Below are 19,149 nucleotides of genomic sequence, written 5' to 3'. Positions count from 1 at the left end.
AACACACGTTATAATGCTCGCCTAGCTGCTAGCGTGGCGTGCCCTCATGCTCTGCAACTGACAAGCTAGCAGTACTTACTGCGCATGTGTGACTCCCAACAAAGATGGAACAGAAGTGAGATGTCTCACTCTGTAGCTAAAACAGAGAGCTCAACACACAGGGTGAAAAGAGGAGCTGCAGCAATGTGCAGTACAACAAATACATGATGTTTTTAGAAAATTAAACCATGTAAGCCTATTCTGGTACAACCTCTAAATACAATTATGAACCTGAAAATAAAGCATAATATGAGCACTTTAAATAACAGGAATTAATTGGTGATCAGTACCAGATGACTCATGTCTAATCACACTAAATACTAGGGGTGGAACGGTACATGTATTCGTATTGAACTAAAATGGTACGGGCATCTCGGTTCGGTACATGAATTTACACGGAGAATACACGGTATAAAAATAAATAAAACTTGCGTGCAAATGAATTAATGTAATGTGGAACTACTGTTACATACGCGTTTCTTAGGGACACCTAATCTGTAGCCCCGCCTTAGCTCTGAAGCTCCCAAGCTCCGCCTACATGTCAAGTTGGTCCAGTGAATCCACACGAAGCAAACTAGTCCCTTCCATATACAACCAAACACGGATGTACTGTAGCTGTATCCTTTCTTGCCTCGACCACAAATGGCTTCCAGGCCCATTTGCTTCACTGTTTGCCGCTGTTAGCTCCGCCGTTAGCTGTTAGCTCCACCGTTAGCTTCGCTGTTTGCTGCTAGCTCCGCTGTTAGCGTGTGAAGCTAACGCCACAATTCGCCAACTGCTCTATGTAACCGAAGCTGCTCTTTTAACACCCCTGCTCTGTGCATTCACATATGAGAGCAGCGCTTGTCTCCCATATCACACTACTAGCTGATTGTCTTATTTTGTTTACAAGTTCCAGATGGAGTCTGGAGATGATGTGTGGTAGCCTACTTATTGTTCACTGTTTACATCTTATTTTATACGCTTCAGGCTGTTGCAGCTAGCTCAGGGGAGAGACTGGATGACACTAAGTGGTACAGCCTGAGACATGCACAATAAAAAAAATTGCCTTCTGCATTTTTGTTATGCTTTTCCCTCCATTGTACCGAACCGAACCGTGATGTCTAAACCGAGGTATGAACCGAACCATGACTTCAGTGTACCGTTCCACCCATACTAAATACACGGTCGGTATCTGCCTGATAAGAGCAACCCTAGGTAATATATGTCTGCAGTCATTTTGAATCATTAATCAGCAACACTATTAAGCCGGAAAAAATTGTCAACTTTGTTGTTCTGAAGTTTGTTTTTCTTAGCTAGCTGGCTTACCAATGTGCCTAGTATAAAATGTTAGTCTAAAGCCCTACTCTGTTCATCTGAGCAGTTTAGAAGTCTTTACCTATGAACTATAGTGCCCATAGCTTCACTGATGACTAATTATTCTCTGTTGCCACTTACGGACACAGACAGGAGTGCGTCCTGACCAGCGGTGATCCTGTTCACAAATTCGCACCGACACCCCAATGAGACGAAATCCTTGGTTACACTGGTACACAACGCTGCCTCGATAGTTATAATTCTCCCCAATGATCTGTCCATTCACTATGGGCTCCGGGGTGCCACAATGGCCAGCTATAGATGAATGAGGAGGAAAAGAGTCAGGTCAGACATAGGTGTTTTCAAATAACCTTTGAAGCAAATTGCAAGACTTTATGAAGTAACAATCATTTTTGGGTGCTGAAGATCTCACCTAGACACTGGACCTGCGTTCCACTCCAAAGCCCATTGGACATACACTCTCGTACCCGAGAGCCAACCAAGGTATATCCTGTGTTGCAGGAGAAAATGGCAGTGGCTCCATACACAGTCAGTGTTCCAATCTTGTTGCCATTTGGTGGAGTCCCAAGGTCCCCGCAGGAGATGACTGAAATAAAATAAAAACAATATCATGTGCAACAATCCAATATAGTCAAAATATAATAAACAATAATGCTAATTTGTTTTGTTTGGAAATGGTTTTCTTTGGCTTTCAGTCATTTTGTTTTGTTAAGAAGATCTGCGGCTGTTTAGTCATGTTCTTTTCTTAATATCACAGTGGAATACCACACATTTGGATGCAATTATTTTTCATGCTTAACAAATTACTTCTTTCTGGAAGAGTTTCTGTTTCTCAGTGCAAATTAGGAAGTTAACTCAAGAAACTTTGGGAAAATTACACCATGGGATGTGCAGTTTACACTTACTGTCGCAGACTGGCCGTGGATCTGGGTAGTTCCAGGTGCTGTTGGCCTGGCAGCGAATGACCCTTTGACCCCTGTAGTAATATCCCGGGTCACATATGAGCATCATTATGGCATCATATTGGTTTTGAGTGCCATAGATCAGCCTCCATCTCCCATGTTCCACAGCAGAGTGGCCGATGTCAGGGCAGGTCACCGCTGGAAGGTCAGAGGATAAACAAACATTGAAATACCTATTTCTGTCTATCACTATCATGACAAAGTAGTTTTAATCTCAAACCTGCTGATGATATTTGGAACTCATTGTAGGTAACACAGTTTTTAAAACTTTAACTTATAAACCGAACTTTGTTCGGTTAATAATACTGCAACTAAATAAATTGAAAATACTCACGAACACATCTGGGCGGGGCCTCAATGGGGCTCCATCTCCCAGATTCCTGACACGTGACTGAGGTGGTGACAGGCCCGGAAAGCCGAAATCCGGGATTGCACTGGTATGTGGCCCTGGCTCCTAGAGAGAAGTCCTGGCCCACAATACTGCCATTGACCGGAGGCACTGGCATTCCACAGGACATGACTAAAAGGGAACAATGGATGCGGCGGGAAGATAAGACAAAAGAAATACAGTTGGTAAAATGAAAGCACTGGTAGCAAAGTATATTTTAGTAACAATCTTTGTATGCAGAGTGTCTAGCTCACAACAGGCTTCCAGTACAAACACTCCTAGAGCCGGCATCAATGTGCTGTAAACATTAGTTCGAGCTGCCATCTGCACTACAGTAAACTAAATCTTTGTAGAATTCTTGTTTTTGTACTTGTAAGACATGCTGTATTTCTTTCTGAAGCATGATCTATTAGAAATACTGTATATTGTGTGTTTGTTTGATAGGTACATTTTTTATTTGCAAACCACACAGTTAGTGAATCATAGGGCATATGAAAAACAGGTTTTGTTCGTTAGTTAAGTTTTGGCAGCAAATAATAATAAATAATAATTAAAAAAAAGTAATAGCTCCATAATAGTTGCCTTGCTGCTCTCGGTTTCCGCTTCAGGCTATACTATCAATAACTCTGACTGACTAACCTCTGGAAGTAGAGCTTTTAGATGTTATGCTTTTGTAATGGAATATAAAAGTAAAATCTCAACACAAAAAAATGAAGAATTCACTAAATTTGGAAATCAATAAAGACGGTGCAACAGCATTACGGCTTTGTAAAATAGAAAATAACACTCATATTATTTGAATAAAAAATACTTTTAAATTAAATTAGATACATCTTGCCTAATAGTTGTGACTATAATTATGCATTTCACTTTGTTAATTTATGCGTCAGTCTCAGTTGAAAGTAGGTAATTGCTATTGTTCATTCAATCACTGACAAAATGAGTATAGTGATAAGCATATAACTCTGACTATAACCTATGACGAATGACATATCAAACAATCCAGCTCAGGTAAACCAAATAGCATTAATCTGATAAACTGTTATCTTCAAAGGCATTCTGAGGAATGGAGAAGTGAGCTTCCTGGAAGCACGCCTTAGGCTGAGGGGCTGTTGGTTATGGCACACTGTCAGCTGCAATCACACTTTGATCCAAAGCAAATGGATTCAGTGATAGTTTTTTCAATCAACCTAAATCAGAACGACTAAACTTAAAAAATACAGTTGCTACAAAAATCTCTTCTTTAACTCAAGTTAGGCTACGAATGTTAAAATCTTGTTTTCTCTGCAGTTTTAAGCTTCATTTAATCACTTTGGAGAAGTGGGACTAAATGCTGAATGAGCTCAGTCACAATGATAATATTGATGAAATATAACTTCACTCAAGAAAATCCGTGTACAAGTTGATTTGCATTAGCAATGCGAAATTATTATTATATTTTACCATGGAAATTTGTCTCCCTTAAATTAAAAAAATAAGACAATCTAGTCTATTTATGTGTTTATGTTTTTCTTATAAACTTCCAACCTTCTCATCCTTTCTCATGACCTGCGGCTATGATTGGGCCCTCACCTTGGCAAAGTGGCACTGGTGCATTCCACTGGTAGATCCCCTGTGCAGTCCGGGTACATGTGGCACTGCTCTGGCCAATAAGCCGGAAGCCCTGGTCACAGTTGAAACGCAGGGTGCTGCCCAGCTTAGTGCCTGTCAGACTGTGCACTGTGCCATTTACAGGGTTGTTTGGAGGGCTGCAGTAGGCCGCTATGAAAAAATTCACAAAATAGGTAAAGATATAAATATGCATATCGATACAATTGAGTGCAACAAGCATAACAACCCAATAATTATGTAATATGATGCACGTTTGTGTGGAGGAGGTGAAGAATTAATGCGCCTCCAATAGCACAGAGCCCCAGATCTCTTTTGCATCTGTCTTCTACGCCTGGCGTAGTAAAGGAGGATATGTATTAATAAAAGCGCTACAATACAATCTCTTTGAGGGAAAAACTGGAAAATTGATTAAAGTGAAATGGATGTTCTGCAAAGCGAAACAGGAGTTTGTCAGCGGCAGCAGAGGAGGATCATAAAATTGATGGATACATAATAACAGGAACAAAGTATCTGTTTTTGTTTGTTGACTAAATTGGTGGCTGCAATAATCGTTTATCATCCCAAATGGTGTTATCAACAGGTCCATGGTTCCCAAAGAATGGGGGACTCTGAGGCATGAATTGCATTATGCAGATCGCACAATAATATGACATTCACTACACACCTACTGGAGAATAAATAAAAACACAAATTGTGAAAACATTTAAGAAAATATTGTGACACAACAGTATATGGCTATGTGACACAGAAAATGGTGCTCAAAGTGGATCACGAACCAAAAAAAAAAGTGTATTATACTTAATCACTGTGAACAAATTACAGTTCTATAAAAATGTAAATTCCGACTCAAACCACTCACACGTGGCAATGAAAATGGACTCTCTTTCAAGTCAGTGGGGATTTTTAGCACCAGGCAGTCAGATTGGACTCCCTTACAGTATAAATACGCAAAGACATGTCAGTGGTGTAATGTGTATTTAGCATTTATGAGATGTTAGATTTCATAATAGATGATACACAGGAGGTGTACTTCAGGCTTTGGACATTGTGTGAAGTATAGCATTCATGTTTGTAACACCTGTCATTATGATGGCTAAATGGGGAAGGAAAAGCACACCCAATGTTTAAATCCAATGATATTTAATACACCAACTGAGCTACTATATGTTTCTTGGCAAGGCCTTCTTCTGTCATTCATGGTGACTGGCGGTTCCTGAGCCACCCTTGAGTTAAATTCTTCACTTCAATCTGTGTCTAACTCACTTCCCTCTCTCCGCCTATTATAGTACTGTATACAGCTTGTTTCACTGCAATCAGCCCTGCATCTCAGAGGAATAAGATCTACATTAGAAGGTGACTGGATTGGGATAATAGAGAGGAGGAGAAAGAGAGAGGGATGGGGATGGTGATACAGACAAAGGGAGGGACATATGAGCATAAGGAGATAGTAAGGAAGATAGAAACTAACTTGATTGAATCGATGGAAAAAAATGAGGTGATAGAGAAACAGTGAGAGAGGCTGTGGATGGAGAGAAATAATAGAAAACTGATATGGCCAGTTGCTAGAGGAGATGTCTGCAAGTTTGTGATGGAAGATCGGCCCATGGAAAAAAAAGATGGATTGATGAAGAATAGAGCCGAATACATGAATCTGCCTGTGCCATCTGTTTCTTCCTCCCCACCAAGGTACTACAGAAGGCAGCTCCATATTGACCATGGCAACTTGTGAGTTCTCAGCCATCACTTAGTTCGTCTGTCACTTAGCCTGCTATGGCAAAATCCATCATGGCTAAGAATAAAAAAGTAAAAGAGGCAGGAGAAGAAAAAGGGCAGAGAAACGACAGAACATTCGGTTGGGGAGACGGAGAGCTCCACTGAGAGGAGCAGAGAGACGATTAGTCAATCTGGCTGAGTGGTGTTGATCCAGAACGGAGGGAGCCTTTTAAATATTTACAGAGTCATAATTCAAAGCGAGTTATGCAGGTGTCGTATACTAACAGATCTTTCTTGGGAGCAGGACACAACAGAAGAATAATAAGCAATACAAGAAACAGCGTTTACTAATTCCCAGGCCTGTGGTGCACAGCAAGGAGTGCTGCAGATGCCTGCCGCCCCCGGTAGGTTGTCATGGAGATGGGTCATATTTTGAGCTATTTCAGCTGCAGTTGGCAGCCCAAATGTTGGTCTTGTTGGCACAGTAAACCAAAGGAATCTCCAATGAGATCGAATACACAACAATGTCTAGACGTAACACAGTTCTTCCAGTAATTAATTATAAATTGACTGCTGAAATTACAAAAAAAAAAAAAAAAAAAGTAACTTTAGGCTAGTGTATGTCTGATATTGACTTACCTGAGTAGCGTATGCGAAAACCTTTGTGGCTGGTAGCGTGATCGAAGGACCAGTGTAGGTAGACTTTGTTACTGGAGCTGGTGATGCTCAGTGGGTTGGAGTAGTTACCACTGAGAGTAATCAGGAGAGGGCTCTGTCTGGATGGGCCTGGGTTGTGAGAGAGAGAGAGAGAGAGAGAGAGCGAGAGAGAGAGAGAGAGAGAGAGCGGGAGAGAGAGAGAGAGAGAGAGAGAGAGAGAGAGAGAGAGAGAGAGAGAAGACAACTGTTAAGAAGAATCCATCTTTGAAAGTCTCATAACTTTGTAAAAAAGAATAAGAGTGCCAACACTTTTATATAAACCACCACTAGCACTGGGTCTTCAAAATAATGCCCTGTGTTCCATTATCTGCACACTTGAATCTGAACAGTAATTTGAATAGCGTTTTCCCTGTAAATGTAAATTGATAGTACAGAGAATATGATTTATAAAAAAAAATCTCATTTTGCACAAATTCATTTTTTTAAGTCTCAATTTTGAAATTAATATAATTTGTACATTTTGTCACACTTGCAGTAAAATCAAAGGTTGCTAAGTGTAATTGTGGAAAAAACTTTCTTTCCATAATTGGCTTGGCAGCCCCAAGGTTAGCAAATGTCTGTTTCCTTACACTCAGCACAAGATAAAAAGCACTAATCAGGAACACTAGTGTGTACAACCGCCATTTTCTTAGAGAGGCCTGGCAGAGTTGCTGACTGTGCCTCTAATCACATGCAAATGTACAAGGCAGATGTAGATGTTCTGTCACCAAGAAAGGGAGCCTGTGTGCCTTTTTTTGTTAGTAGATGCAGTGAGCTTTGTTAGGGACAGTAAATCCAGCGGTCAGGCTCATTTTAGGCTTTAATTGTGGATATTAGTGAAAATAGGTCCTTGGCCAAGGAAGTGTGATGGGGAGGTGTCACTAGACTACAGGCACATTGAGTCACTTGGTAAAAAGAAGGTCAAAATAATCATAATGCTGCTCAACTAAATTACATTATACTGTATGTTGGTATACACGTTCACTTTCGTAACAGCTGCGGTTACTCACCATCAAAGATCTCAAGCTCGTCAAACTGACGGCTGGTCTGGAAGTGTTCTATAGTGAAGGTGATGTTGTAACCAGGTTCTACTCTGACCACCCAGGAGCAGGACTCAAAATGGGGGAAACCGCTGCCTGGTGATTGGCTCATGATGACACCTGTGGAAGCTGTCAGTACCTCATTCATGGGACAAGACACTGTTGAGAGACATAAAAAAGGCAGAGACAAAAAAATTCAATTAATTTATCATAATATTTTGCTTATCTTTGTCTATTCTTTGTTGTTTCATTATCTCACATAACTTCTTATGGTTGTTTATTCTTTTAAGTGAATTTAATTTACCGTGAAGCACAAATTGGATTGGTCTGACCCATGTTGTTGTTGGAGGGCAACTCAACGTGACTAAAAGCATAGCTAAGCTAATTGTCATCCTGGTCCTGATGCTGTCGCAGGAAACAAAGCTGTCACTGCTAAGTCAGTCATGAGCATATTCCCTCCTCCTTGCCCACTGTCAGTATGTTATGCTAATTTGCCGACTAACGCTCACATCTGCCTGGAAGCCCTATTGCTGTGGCATCTGGGCAGACCACATCCATCCGCTCATCTCATTCCCCGTTGCCATTGGTATTGTTGTGGGACATCTCCATGACATCCTTTGACATTTCCTCGTGGTTTCAGTCTGTTTTATCAGACGTTACACAGCGCTCCTGTCTGTTGCGTTTTTGCTGGGATGTTGTGAAGCCAACCTCTTAATCTGCCAGAGCTGTCTGCGTACAGAGTGGGACTTCAAAAAAACAACCTGAAAGAAACCCAATGCTGCAACGACACAAAGCAACTGCTGCATTGTTTTTTTTCCTTCCCATTGTTTTTTGTGGCTCGCCTAATGGGGCTGAGTGCTGAAGAGGTAGACTGTGAAATAACTCCACAGCAGAGAAAAATAAACATTAGTTTTTATAGTTTGCTTGTGATTCCTTTTTGTAGCTAAATACGATACCATAAACCTACATAAAGTAAATATTGTCTCTTTTGAAATGAACCGTTATATTACGGTTTTATATATCACAAAGACTCCTAGGGGCTTACTTTGGCATACATAATAGTATGAACTTTGCTGTGCTGGAACTCAACTCGGCAGCTTGTTAAGAGCTCTACAATTAACAAAAGACCTTTTGAGAAAAAAAAAAACATACATTTACCTTTTAAACACCAGCCAGAGGCTTTACTTGTAATCATAGCAGAAATAAGAAAACACACCATAAGATGCTGAAAATGTGATTATAAACCACTTCAAAGTGCATGTGACCAGGTGTTTTTTTGCATGCACATACATTTTGTGTGTGTGTGTGTGTGTGTGTGTGTGTGTGTTTCTCAGATCCCACTCACACTACATGTGGAGACCCTGGCATTCCTCTATTTGGAAATCAGAACAACAGTCAAGGCTATGATGGAATATGCAGGATATTTATTCAATTTTATGCGATGAAATTGCGGGAACTTGCAAAAACTGCGGTTTCATCATGGCTTCATCGCGGGGTTTGCAGCTTTTCAATTATGTTCCCGTCGCGTAATTATGTCACTTCATAACGTTCCCATGGCAACAGGGGAAAATGGCTGCTCTTGTGTGAAGTAAACGCAACATTTTTCAACTTTCTGCTAAGATATATGTGACTTTTTTGCAACGAAAAATTGAATGAATGAAATCATGCAAGCCCTGCATATTTTGCGCGGAAATCTGCAATTTATGTGGCGAAAGTGCGGCGTATTTGAAAAATATGCGGACTTTGGCTGATTATGCATTGAATTATGTGATCGCATAATCGCGTTTTTCTGGAGGGACTGATTAGGGTTACTAGGGCAAAGTATACTGTCTGTTTGTATACAGCGCGCAAGCTTTATGCGCATGCTCCGCCTCTTCTTCTCCGTTTTTTGGTGAATTTCTGTAGCAGAAACAGCGCCACCTATAGGCCTGGAATATGAAGTAGCGTGTTGAGTCATTTACAAATGGATCCGTTTGGACGCAAACATTCTGAAAACAATGCCAGGGAAGACGGAGAAAAAAAAGATTGTTTTGGTACGTGTGGACGTGGCCTAAAGGCCTTTTTATGGTTCTGCGTCGAATCGACGGCATACCCCCGCAGACACCTCTGCATCTACGCCAGACCCTATGCCGTAGCCTGACGTCCACCTCTCGAAAAATGTAACTACATATCGCTCGGCCGTGGCTTGGTAGCGTTGCATTTCTCCTGACTCATTTCCTGGTTCTCCTTCTCCATAAACAACATGAACTCAAGGAGAGGGTTAACTTTTCCTACTAAAGATTCCCCACCTTGGTCAGAAAGCACAGGGGAGACACTTTGTTTCTCTGACTATCACTCTAGAGTCGGTACTCGCTCCAAAGCTAATCACCGTCACTCTCTCACTTCTCCCTCGCTCACTCCCCCCACACACACACATGCCGGCTCGACGCACACACCAGCGCACAAGTATAAACATCAGGCCACTTACATAGGCTACGGCGAAAGCTCTGCGTGGAGCCTGCGCAGAACCATAAAAAGGCCTTAAGTGTGGCAGAAAATCTAGCTGGGGGTGTAAATGCCCCTGTTGTGTGCCACAATTTGAATACTCAAGCCTGTTCTGCCTCAGGGTAGCACTGAGGCAGCACTTGGCACTTGCAAGTCCTCCATTACATTGGTGAAATACTGAAAGCTCTGAATCACATTCTAGCAGCATCTCCTTTGTGGGACAAGTTGTTTTTGTGTATGCGGATGGGCTGTGTGTTTCTCTCAATGCACTGTGTGTGTGTGTGTGTGTGTGTGTGTGTGTGTGTGTGTGTGTGTGTGTGTGTGTGTGTGTGTGTGTGTGTGTGTGTGTGTGTGTGTGTGTGTGTGTGTGTGTTTTTTGGCTTCCTCAATCTCCTCACTGTGTGTTCATAGGGGAAGAGATCATTAAATCTGCAGGAAAAACATTATGGCAGACAGCCTGGGTTAAGTAGCATTTGCAAATAATTCTTAGCATTTTTTTTAACCTTGCTTGGTGTGTCAACTAGGTGGGATTTATTGCCTCAGGAAATCTCAGATGACAGGTAAGCGGTCACTCATAGTCAAGGCATGTTAAAATGAAGCATGTTCCTGTCAAATACTTTTGCCACAACTTTTTGCCAAATTCTGCCACCATTAGGACAAAACAAATGCTAAATGCTAAATATCTGCAAATGTTGTTTACCATATGTCATGAAAGAGTATTTTGGGGAGCTTTTTATGGCTTTTTTTGTGTGATTTTGTGTATTTAATTGTTGCAATTGTCTCTTTTAACTGTCTAATGTGTGTATGCCTCAGGGAACTGCCAAGTCTGAAATTATTTACAACCTCAAGCACCTCAGTGGATGTGAGTCAAAAGGCTTAAATCCATCACTGATAGTGAAACTGATTGCACCGGGAACAGCACATCAAATCTAAGAGTGAAGTTCATTAAACAATCAAATCTCTGAGGATGAGATGTGTGTTGTCAGTGACCTTTCAAAAAGCTCCAACGTGTCTTCAAAACTGCCTTCAGCTTGTCTTGGAGCTGATTGAGGGGGACAAGCATGGGCTCTTATCTATGGGCTGCTACCTATTAAACCAATCCACTTCGAAATGAAGCACACTGTTAGGCTGTAAACAAAAGGGCATTAGGGGACAAATCTGACAGCTGGAAAAAGACAGCTTCAACACACAAGGTGAGACCAACATAGATAGAGCTCAAAATGAAATTTCACTTCAATTAGACAAGGAATGGAATAAGCTGGTAGCAGGAGCAGCAATGTGTGAGACATCCCTTCTGTTTGTGTATAAATTGTTCATGGTATGCAACAGCCTCCCAGTGAAAAATGTGATGGAAGGCTTCCGGGCACACACACCTGCATTTATACATGCACATTTTGTGCACTGCAGTATGCAAGTATGGACACACCGTGCATTGAGCCACAAAACATCAAGTTGTAGTGCTGTTGAGATGCCTTTACTCATGTGGGTATTTAATTAGCATAAGCTGTAGAGCGATAACGAGCTGATTGAAGGGGATGGGCCACAACATAAGCATTAGTGTGGATCAGGACCTTACAACTCAGGGGAAGTCATGGATGACAATCAACATGTGAAAAAGGGGCAGCTGTAATCCATTCTGCACAACTGCAAGAAGGGGGCTAGGGCAAAAAAATAGTCGAGGGAACAAAAAGGAGATAGACAGAGAGGCGGGGGAGGCGAAGAAACCGAGTGGGATGAAGAAAGCGAGCTAGCTGGGAAACTAATTTGATGGGTGATTATGTAGGTTTTAAGCAGAAATCTGTCCGGGGGATAAACACAGGGATTTTGGATCATCAGAGCTCATTGTGTTTCATTAATGAATTCAACCAACACTTTGTACGGATGCTGTTGCTTTGCTGTGTGTGTGTGTGTGTGTGTGTGTGTGTGTGTGTGTGTGTGTGTGTGTGTGTGTGTGTGTGTGTGTGTGTGTGTGTGTGTGTGTGTGTGTGTGTGTGTGTGTGATGCTGGAACTCCCCGTGGTCTCAGGAGACAACAGATGTAGTTAAGGTTATTGGGTCCAATATAACCCGGCCTCATCAAATAGCAGGCAAATCAAATATTGCGCAAACCAACTGGTTGTTCCAATGGCAGGGAATACACAGAGAGGATAAACACATTTGCCACCGTGATTTGCAACAATTCTCTGGATTAAATAAAGAAATGTTTATGTATGTATGGTGGCGGCTTTTAGCTTATGACTTTTAGTCATTGTTGGGAGAAAGGGAAAGACAGAGACAGAAAAACAAAGATCTGGGTATTGATAGACACCTGTGGTTAAAAGTGTGTGACAATGTGTTGCACTGTGTTGTTGTATTTTGAACCAGCCTCAGAAAAAGACAAAGAAAGAGAATGGGGAATAAAGGGTATATTAGTGTTACGTAAGAACAGAAGTCTGACGCTAGTGAGTCAGGGGAGGGAAGTGGCGAGTGAGGGAGGGGGGAGTGCAGACGGAGGGAATGCAGAGGATGAGCGAGGATACTGGTGCTGAGAGGCAAGCAACACTGCAGAACTGCCTGTAGGCTCCAGTGCTGCTCTCTGGTAGACTATCACAGTGACAACATCTACTGCTGTGTAACCCAGACACATGCTACACCAGTATGTATGTTTATACAGTATGTATAAGTGTGTGATGTGTGCAATTGAATGTGTATGTGTGTGGGGTGGGGCAGCTCGACGCACGGGGAGGGCAGTGCTTGTCAGAGCTAGAAGTGGTGATTTGATAGGTGCAGCTGCAGCCGGCATGTCCCCTGCATTTCAATGAGCTGCAAACTTCTGTCTCTTCACTGCCCTCCAACTAAGTCTCTCCTTTTACAAAACAGCTTTGGTGACATGTATGTACACTGCATATATAAAAGCTTGGAAATGTTTAAATATCATCACTAGAGCTAAATATAAAAAAGTTCAGACTATTGCACAACAGCCAGGTGAGGGGAGTGATCACTGGAGCAGCTGTCAGCTGCTTTTAGGGTTTTCTGCGCCTGTAAAAGAGAAGGTTAATCAAATAATGTATTGTGTACTGGGAAGGTAATGCTATTCACAGATGTGATCTATAGACTGCTTACTTGGTGATCCCGTGATGCTCATAGCCAGGACCCAAGTTTGATCCAACCCTCAAGTCTTTCTTTCTCGCCTTGCTTTTTAACTCCTGTCCTACTCTCACTTACTTGCCATCCTTCTGCTCTTTTAGCAGTCTCTCCTCTACTTTTGCAGACAGATGTTGTCTTTTTCCGCAATAATCCTGCTTATTCAGAGTAATCCTAAACTGTTCTCTTCCTATCCTGGGCTCTTCTCTCCACATCCAATCTTCTCCTCTTTCTTCACACGAGCATCAGTCTGTTGTTTTACTTTCCTCTCTACTCTCAACTTCCATTCACTCAACTTCTGACTCCTTCATCATTTGTTATCTGTGGCTCTCCTCTCCATCACCGCAGTCTATCTATACGGCAAAGTGACAGCTTGCAGGAGTATGGTTTGTCCCCAGTATAATGGTCTTGCAGAATAAGGGGGAACAATTAGCAGGGCACACAAGCCATGAAAATAAGCGCAGAGTCACAGCTGAAATGTACTGCATCTGCAAGTAAATGCATTCAACTGACTTTCATTTAGATATTACAGCACACAAATTTGTTTATCTTAGCATGATCAAGTCAAAGCATGATTTTTTCAAAATGATGCTGTTTTCACTTGCACGTCTTAGCTGCAGATGCCTGCAAGTAGAGTGAATGGTTAGCAGGCAAAAGGCAGGACTTTATAGAGGGAGAAATAAACACACACACAAAGAATTGTCCGTATTCCTTTTTTTCCTCACTTGAATTATGATACTTTCAGTCTCCTCTGGATCCTGGGTAGGTACTTTATTCCATGTCTTTATTATTAGCTTACTCAAAACTCCTTACACATACACTACCGGTCAAAAGTTTGGGGTCACTTAGAAATTTCCATTCCACTCCATTGAAAACAGAATACCAGCTGAGATCAGTTGCATTGTTTTTTTAATCAGGGCAGCAGTTTTCAGATTACATTATGTGCTTACATAATTACAAAAGGGTTCTTGACTGTTGTAGAAAGAAGTGTCTGATTTTTAATGTAATATCTACATTGCCCATTATCAGCAACCATTCATCCAATGTTCCAAAGGCACATTCTGTTTACTAATCTGATATCATTTTAAAAGGCTAACTGAGAAAACATTGGAGAACCCTTTTGCAATAATGTAAGCACATAATGTAATCTGAAAACTGCTGCCCTCGTTAAAAAAACAATGCAACTGATCTCAGCTGGTATTCTGTCTATAATGGAGTGGAATGGAAATTTCTAAGTGACCCCAAACTTTTGACCGGTAGTGTATCTCTTCTTCCCCTTTCATTGCCCTCTTTCTTTTACCAACGCTTCTTTTTTTTTATCTCATCTCATGCTGAGAGCATTTGTATATTTTTCCTCTATAGCACTCAGAATTAGTTGCATTTATCAAATTTTGCCTACGCTCCCTCGTTCCACTAGCCTGGTCCTACCAGACTCTGGTACATTTCATTTGTACAGAGAGTCTGGCCTCTCTCCATTGACAAGTGTTAACTTCCTTGAAGGCGGGTACTCTGTTGAAGTTTAAAACTATTGGATCTGCCCAGAGCCACTCTGGATCTGCCATAACCAATCGCTAACGTTTGGTCGTGACGTATGTCATGCGCATGTGCAACAAGAGAGGATGATATCTCAGCATGTAGAGAGTGCCACAGCAACTCCCCTTTAGCCTCATGGGAGCCAAATATCATCCACAGAGATGGAAAGTGCTACCAAGCTGATATGTGGCTGCGGCTCCATGACCACAGACAGACAAAGTACCCATGGGAGCCAGAAATAAGGCAAAACTCAAACTAGTGCATGAGTCTATGATTAGAGCGAAATGATACGGGCTACCTATAACCCTGCTGAAAATAAACTTACAGAGGATCCCTTTGGGGGGTTTCACCTGTGTCACAATACATTTGTGAGACATAATGAATTGTCAGGACTCTCTTGAAAATTAGATGATGCATCTCAAGAGGCGTCTTCTGTCAACAATAAAATGCACTCAATATGAAGTGTCTTAATATATACTACAGAGAAAAAATAGCTGCTCTTTACACAAAGAGTGCACGTACAGCACTTTAACAGTTGCACCTATTGTTAATACGCTAGTGCACTGTACTGCCGGTGTGTTGACTTGTATGACAGTGTCATCTGCGTTTGCTGCTATTTGATAAGCTGAAATGTATGTTTAGGAAATCACACATAAAGACATTGTTGCTCAGAATCTTAAAGACATATTGCACCAGCACATGGACAATCTTATGAGACGTTTAAGCTAAATCACCAGTATTCATTTAGCATTCAACCACTTATCACAGAGGAATTCATCTCAACACACAGACATTTCAGAACCCTTTTACAGTATTTGTATATTCCATGGATTTTTAAGGAGCTAAGAAAAGATAAAGCAGCGGGACAAAAACATACTAAATGTAGATAGAAGAGAAAGCGGTATCGAAACGTGAAAAGGGAGAGCTCCTGATACCTGGACCGGCAGGATAAATATGGGTGGGAAAAGTAAAGGAACAGTGCTTGCCTCTCCCTTCATACCACCACTGAGGTGCCCTTGAGCAAGGCCCTTAACCCCCAATCGTTCAAATGGAGCTACTCCAAGGCCAACTTTGTGAGTCTGAATAGTAAATAGGGCCTTCATGAAAAAGAGAGCATGCCTTTCCCTGGATAACTTTTCAAGTTTCAATTCTCAGGCATTTACTTACCATCACATGAGGGCGGAGGCCCTTCAAACTCCAAATGTGTCCCCAGCCGGCAGGTCTGGATGCTGTTTCCACTTAAATGGTAGCCTGGAAGACATCGGTAGCGCACTATATCACCTGAACAGAGAGAGATGGAGGAGGGAGAGGTATTGCTAATGACCGATCAGAGATGTGGCAACGATCCATATGATTAGGGTTGGGTACCGAAACCCAGTAACGACCGGTATCTACCGGACCGAATGACAACACAGATTTTGGTGTCTCATTTCGGTGCCAAATGCCTGCGCTGCTCTCTGGTGCTCCGAAACGAACGTTACAGGCAACAGAAGCATCACTGCATGCGGCGCCAATTTACAATACACTTGGCAGCGTACTATTAGCTAGTAGCTGGCTTCAACACGGTTTAAATGCTGAAAGATAAATAGTCTAACGCAAGGCTGTATTTCACATGAAAAGATTCCAACACCGGGACGTACAACAGTCTGTAGCTAAAGACACAGTGTAGACTTGCTGCAATTTGCCAGACACCATGGCCACTGCTGAAGTCAGAGTTGTAGGAGAAACAACAACGACAAGACTTAATGATGTGTTCAATTGCACCTAATAAGCTCACAGCGCATACAATATTGTTGTAAAGTACCCTTGTGCCATCTAGCGACTGTCGTTTTGTGCTCTCTTTTTTTTTAAAAGTTCGGTTCAAGCACCTTTTAGGCATCGGCACCGTTTTGAAAGTATAGTTTTAGCACCTGTATTGAAAAAATTCAAATGATACCCAACCCTACATATGATTGATATAATCCAAAATGTCATCATCCATAAATCAGTGCTCCTTAGCCAGGATACTGAAATGACGTGGAAGTATAAGTGATCCATTGTGTATCTCAGTGAAAGAAAAAGTTAACAGTGGAAAAAAGTCCTATTATAAATCCACACTGGGGATTCTATAGATGAAACACTATGTGGGTGTTGTTGCCTTTGTGTCTCTGAATAATAATGTGGCAAGGAGGTATGCAAATAAACAGATAAGGGGAATTAATCTCTATTGTCTTCTACAGGGGAGAATGAGTGCACCTGCCTCAAATCCCTTTGGCTTTCTGATTATTTTGTCATAATCATTCATTTATACTGCTGCTTCAAAATATCCTGGGTTATGTTGTTTGGGGTGAGTCTGCATTCAATACATTTGCCTTATGGGATGTGTAGTCCGTATCAGAGTCAGTGAACATGGGGCAATGTAAACTGCCAAAGCCAGAATGTGAACTCACAGTGGGATAAACTATTTAAAATGCTACAATTCCACAAATCAGGATGGGACCGACATCTAATACAAAAAAAGTCAGAAGTGCCTAGATAGCAGTGATTGTGAGTTTCCACCTACCAATTTTAAACTCTTTGCTTGCCATCAGGATCTCTGCATTAGGAATGATGGGGGGAGGCAGGCAGAACTGCAGTCTGTAAGCTTTATTGAGAGCATCAAAGACATGAAAGGGGTCATACACAGAATGTGCCAAATATCTGGTAGAGATAACAATCAAGTAAGAAGAGTAATTTACATACCTTGATAGCTGATACGGAACAGTCCACCATTCTCTGTGTTACTACGGAAACGAATCAGCACCTGATTGGATGTGCTACTGGGTGGGTCGTTGGGCTCACCATCAGTGAACACTCCCAGTTTCCTGGCTGTCTCCTGTGGACCATCCCTAATAGGAGACAAGGTTACAGGTCAACTTTAACTTCAAATAGTGATGACAATTAACCATGGAGATGTTCTGTCAGCAGCATCTGCTCAAATGCTCGCTCAGTCTCTAAACATAAAGTACCTCGAGGCTCTGTGACGCATATCTGTGAGAAAACCAGACAATGCCACATGCCAGATTATCGTCAAGCAGCTTCCAGCAGCAGAGTATAACCAAGCTGCTCTCACTTTATCATACCCAAAGCAATTACTCTGGGCTGCTCTGGGTGATAATGTTGAAATAAGGTAAAAAAAATTACGGATAAGCATGAAATGACAGGTCTGGATTGCGCCGTTTCTGCTAACTGCCATCCAATGGGAGTGTCCCTGGAAGCTGTGGCCCAGCCTTGGCAGTCCCCTGGCGTGGGCATGCCCGATTAAGCCAGCTCCCAGATTCCTGCCACAACCATTCAGCTTAAAAACCATCTGTCTTTGGCTGTCAGACTGGGCATGGGAGATTACAAGCAGCTCTGGAAACGGCTGGCTAGGGACTGCTGCCTGACAGCACTCTGGCCAAGCTGCCATTACGGGGCCCATTGCCTTGGCTCAGTAGTTCAGTGGATAGATACACAGCGGTGGTAACTGGAAACTGGGGAACATGATAGTCCCCATCTTGGCTCTGCATGAGCTTGTAGGGAAAGATCAGCACAGTGGGGGCAGTTTACAGAAGAGCAAAAATACGCTAACTAGAATTACCGCCATGAGGTTAGATGCCTCTGCAGACCAGTCAAGTTGCAGTTTACATCCATGTCTGTCCAGACTTAGAAAATATGCAGTTAAGACTTTGAATGAATTTAATAAAAGATATTAAATGTTTTTTTTTTTTTAAATATGTGGATGCTTCACACACATATTCAACCTGGCAGCACAGAAGATGTATACAGTCACCACAGTTTCAAGGTGGGCACCCAAGATTAGTGTGACCAATTCAGTATCCAACGAAATGTGAAATATGGCGTTGAATAATGGCCAAAAAAGTGTTTTTGCAGAACATTATGATGTGGCAGTCTATTTGACCTTTGACCCTTTGGATAAAAAACATCATCACCTCATCATTTTATCCTATTAGACATTTGTGTGAAATGTTTTCATAATAAGCACAGGAATTCTTGAGTTGACAGTGACCCTGATCTTTGACCACCAACTACTAATCAGTTCATCCGTTAGTCCAAGTGGACATTTGTGCCAAATTTGAAGACATTCCTTCCATGTGCTCCTAAGATATCGTTCACGAGAACAGACGTAAGCTCACATTGACCTTGATCTTTCACCTCCAAAATCTAATCAGTTTATTCTTAAACCCAAGTGGAAGTATTTGCCAGATTTGAAGAAATTCCTTCAA

General features: G+C 41.8%; 1 protein-coding gene across 3 annotated transcripts in view; it reads right to left on the bottom strand.

The window, feature by feature from the left end:
- Positions 1-19,149, bottom strand: part of csmd2 (CUB and Sushi multiple domains 2) — a 264,554-nt gene that overhangs the window by 27,664 nt on the left and 217,741 nt on the right. For all 3 annotated transcript variants that reach the window (XM_031323067.2, XM_035992965.1, XM_035992966.1), the window contains exons 45-54: positions 17,627-17,772; positions 17,448-17,528; positions 16,073-16,186; positions 7,737-7,925; positions 6,670-6,816; positions 4,279-4,467; positions 2,653-2,838; positions 2,262-2,456; positions 1,769-1,942; positions 1,477-1,650 (exon numbers count right to left, since the gene is read on the bottom strand). In XM_031323067.2, coding sequence (XP_031178927.1) covers positions 1,477-1,650; positions 1,769-1,942; positions 2,262-2,456; positions 2,653-2,838; positions 4,279-4,467; positions 6,670-6,816; positions 7,737-7,925; positions 16,073-16,186; positions 17,448-17,528; positions 17,627-17,772 — 1,595 coding nt within the window. The remainder of the gene's footprint in view (positions 1-1,476; positions 1,651-1,768; positions 1,943-2,261; positions 2,457-2,652; positions 2,839-4,278; positions 4,468-6,669; positions 6,817-7,736; positions 7,926-16,072; positions 16,187-17,447; positions 17,529-17,626; positions 17,773-19,149) is intronic.

This window comes from Sander lucioperca, chromosome 16, assembly GCF_008315115.2.
Source record: "Sander lucioperca isolate FBNREF2018 chromosome 16, SLUC_FBN_1.2, whole genome shotgun sequence".
Classification (NCBI taxonomy): domain Eukaryota; kingdom Metazoa; phylum Chordata; class Actinopteri; order Perciformes; family Percidae; genus Sander; species Sander lucioperca.
Note: the sequence above shows the minus strand (reverse complement) of the source record. Positions and strands in the feature narration are given on the sequence as shown.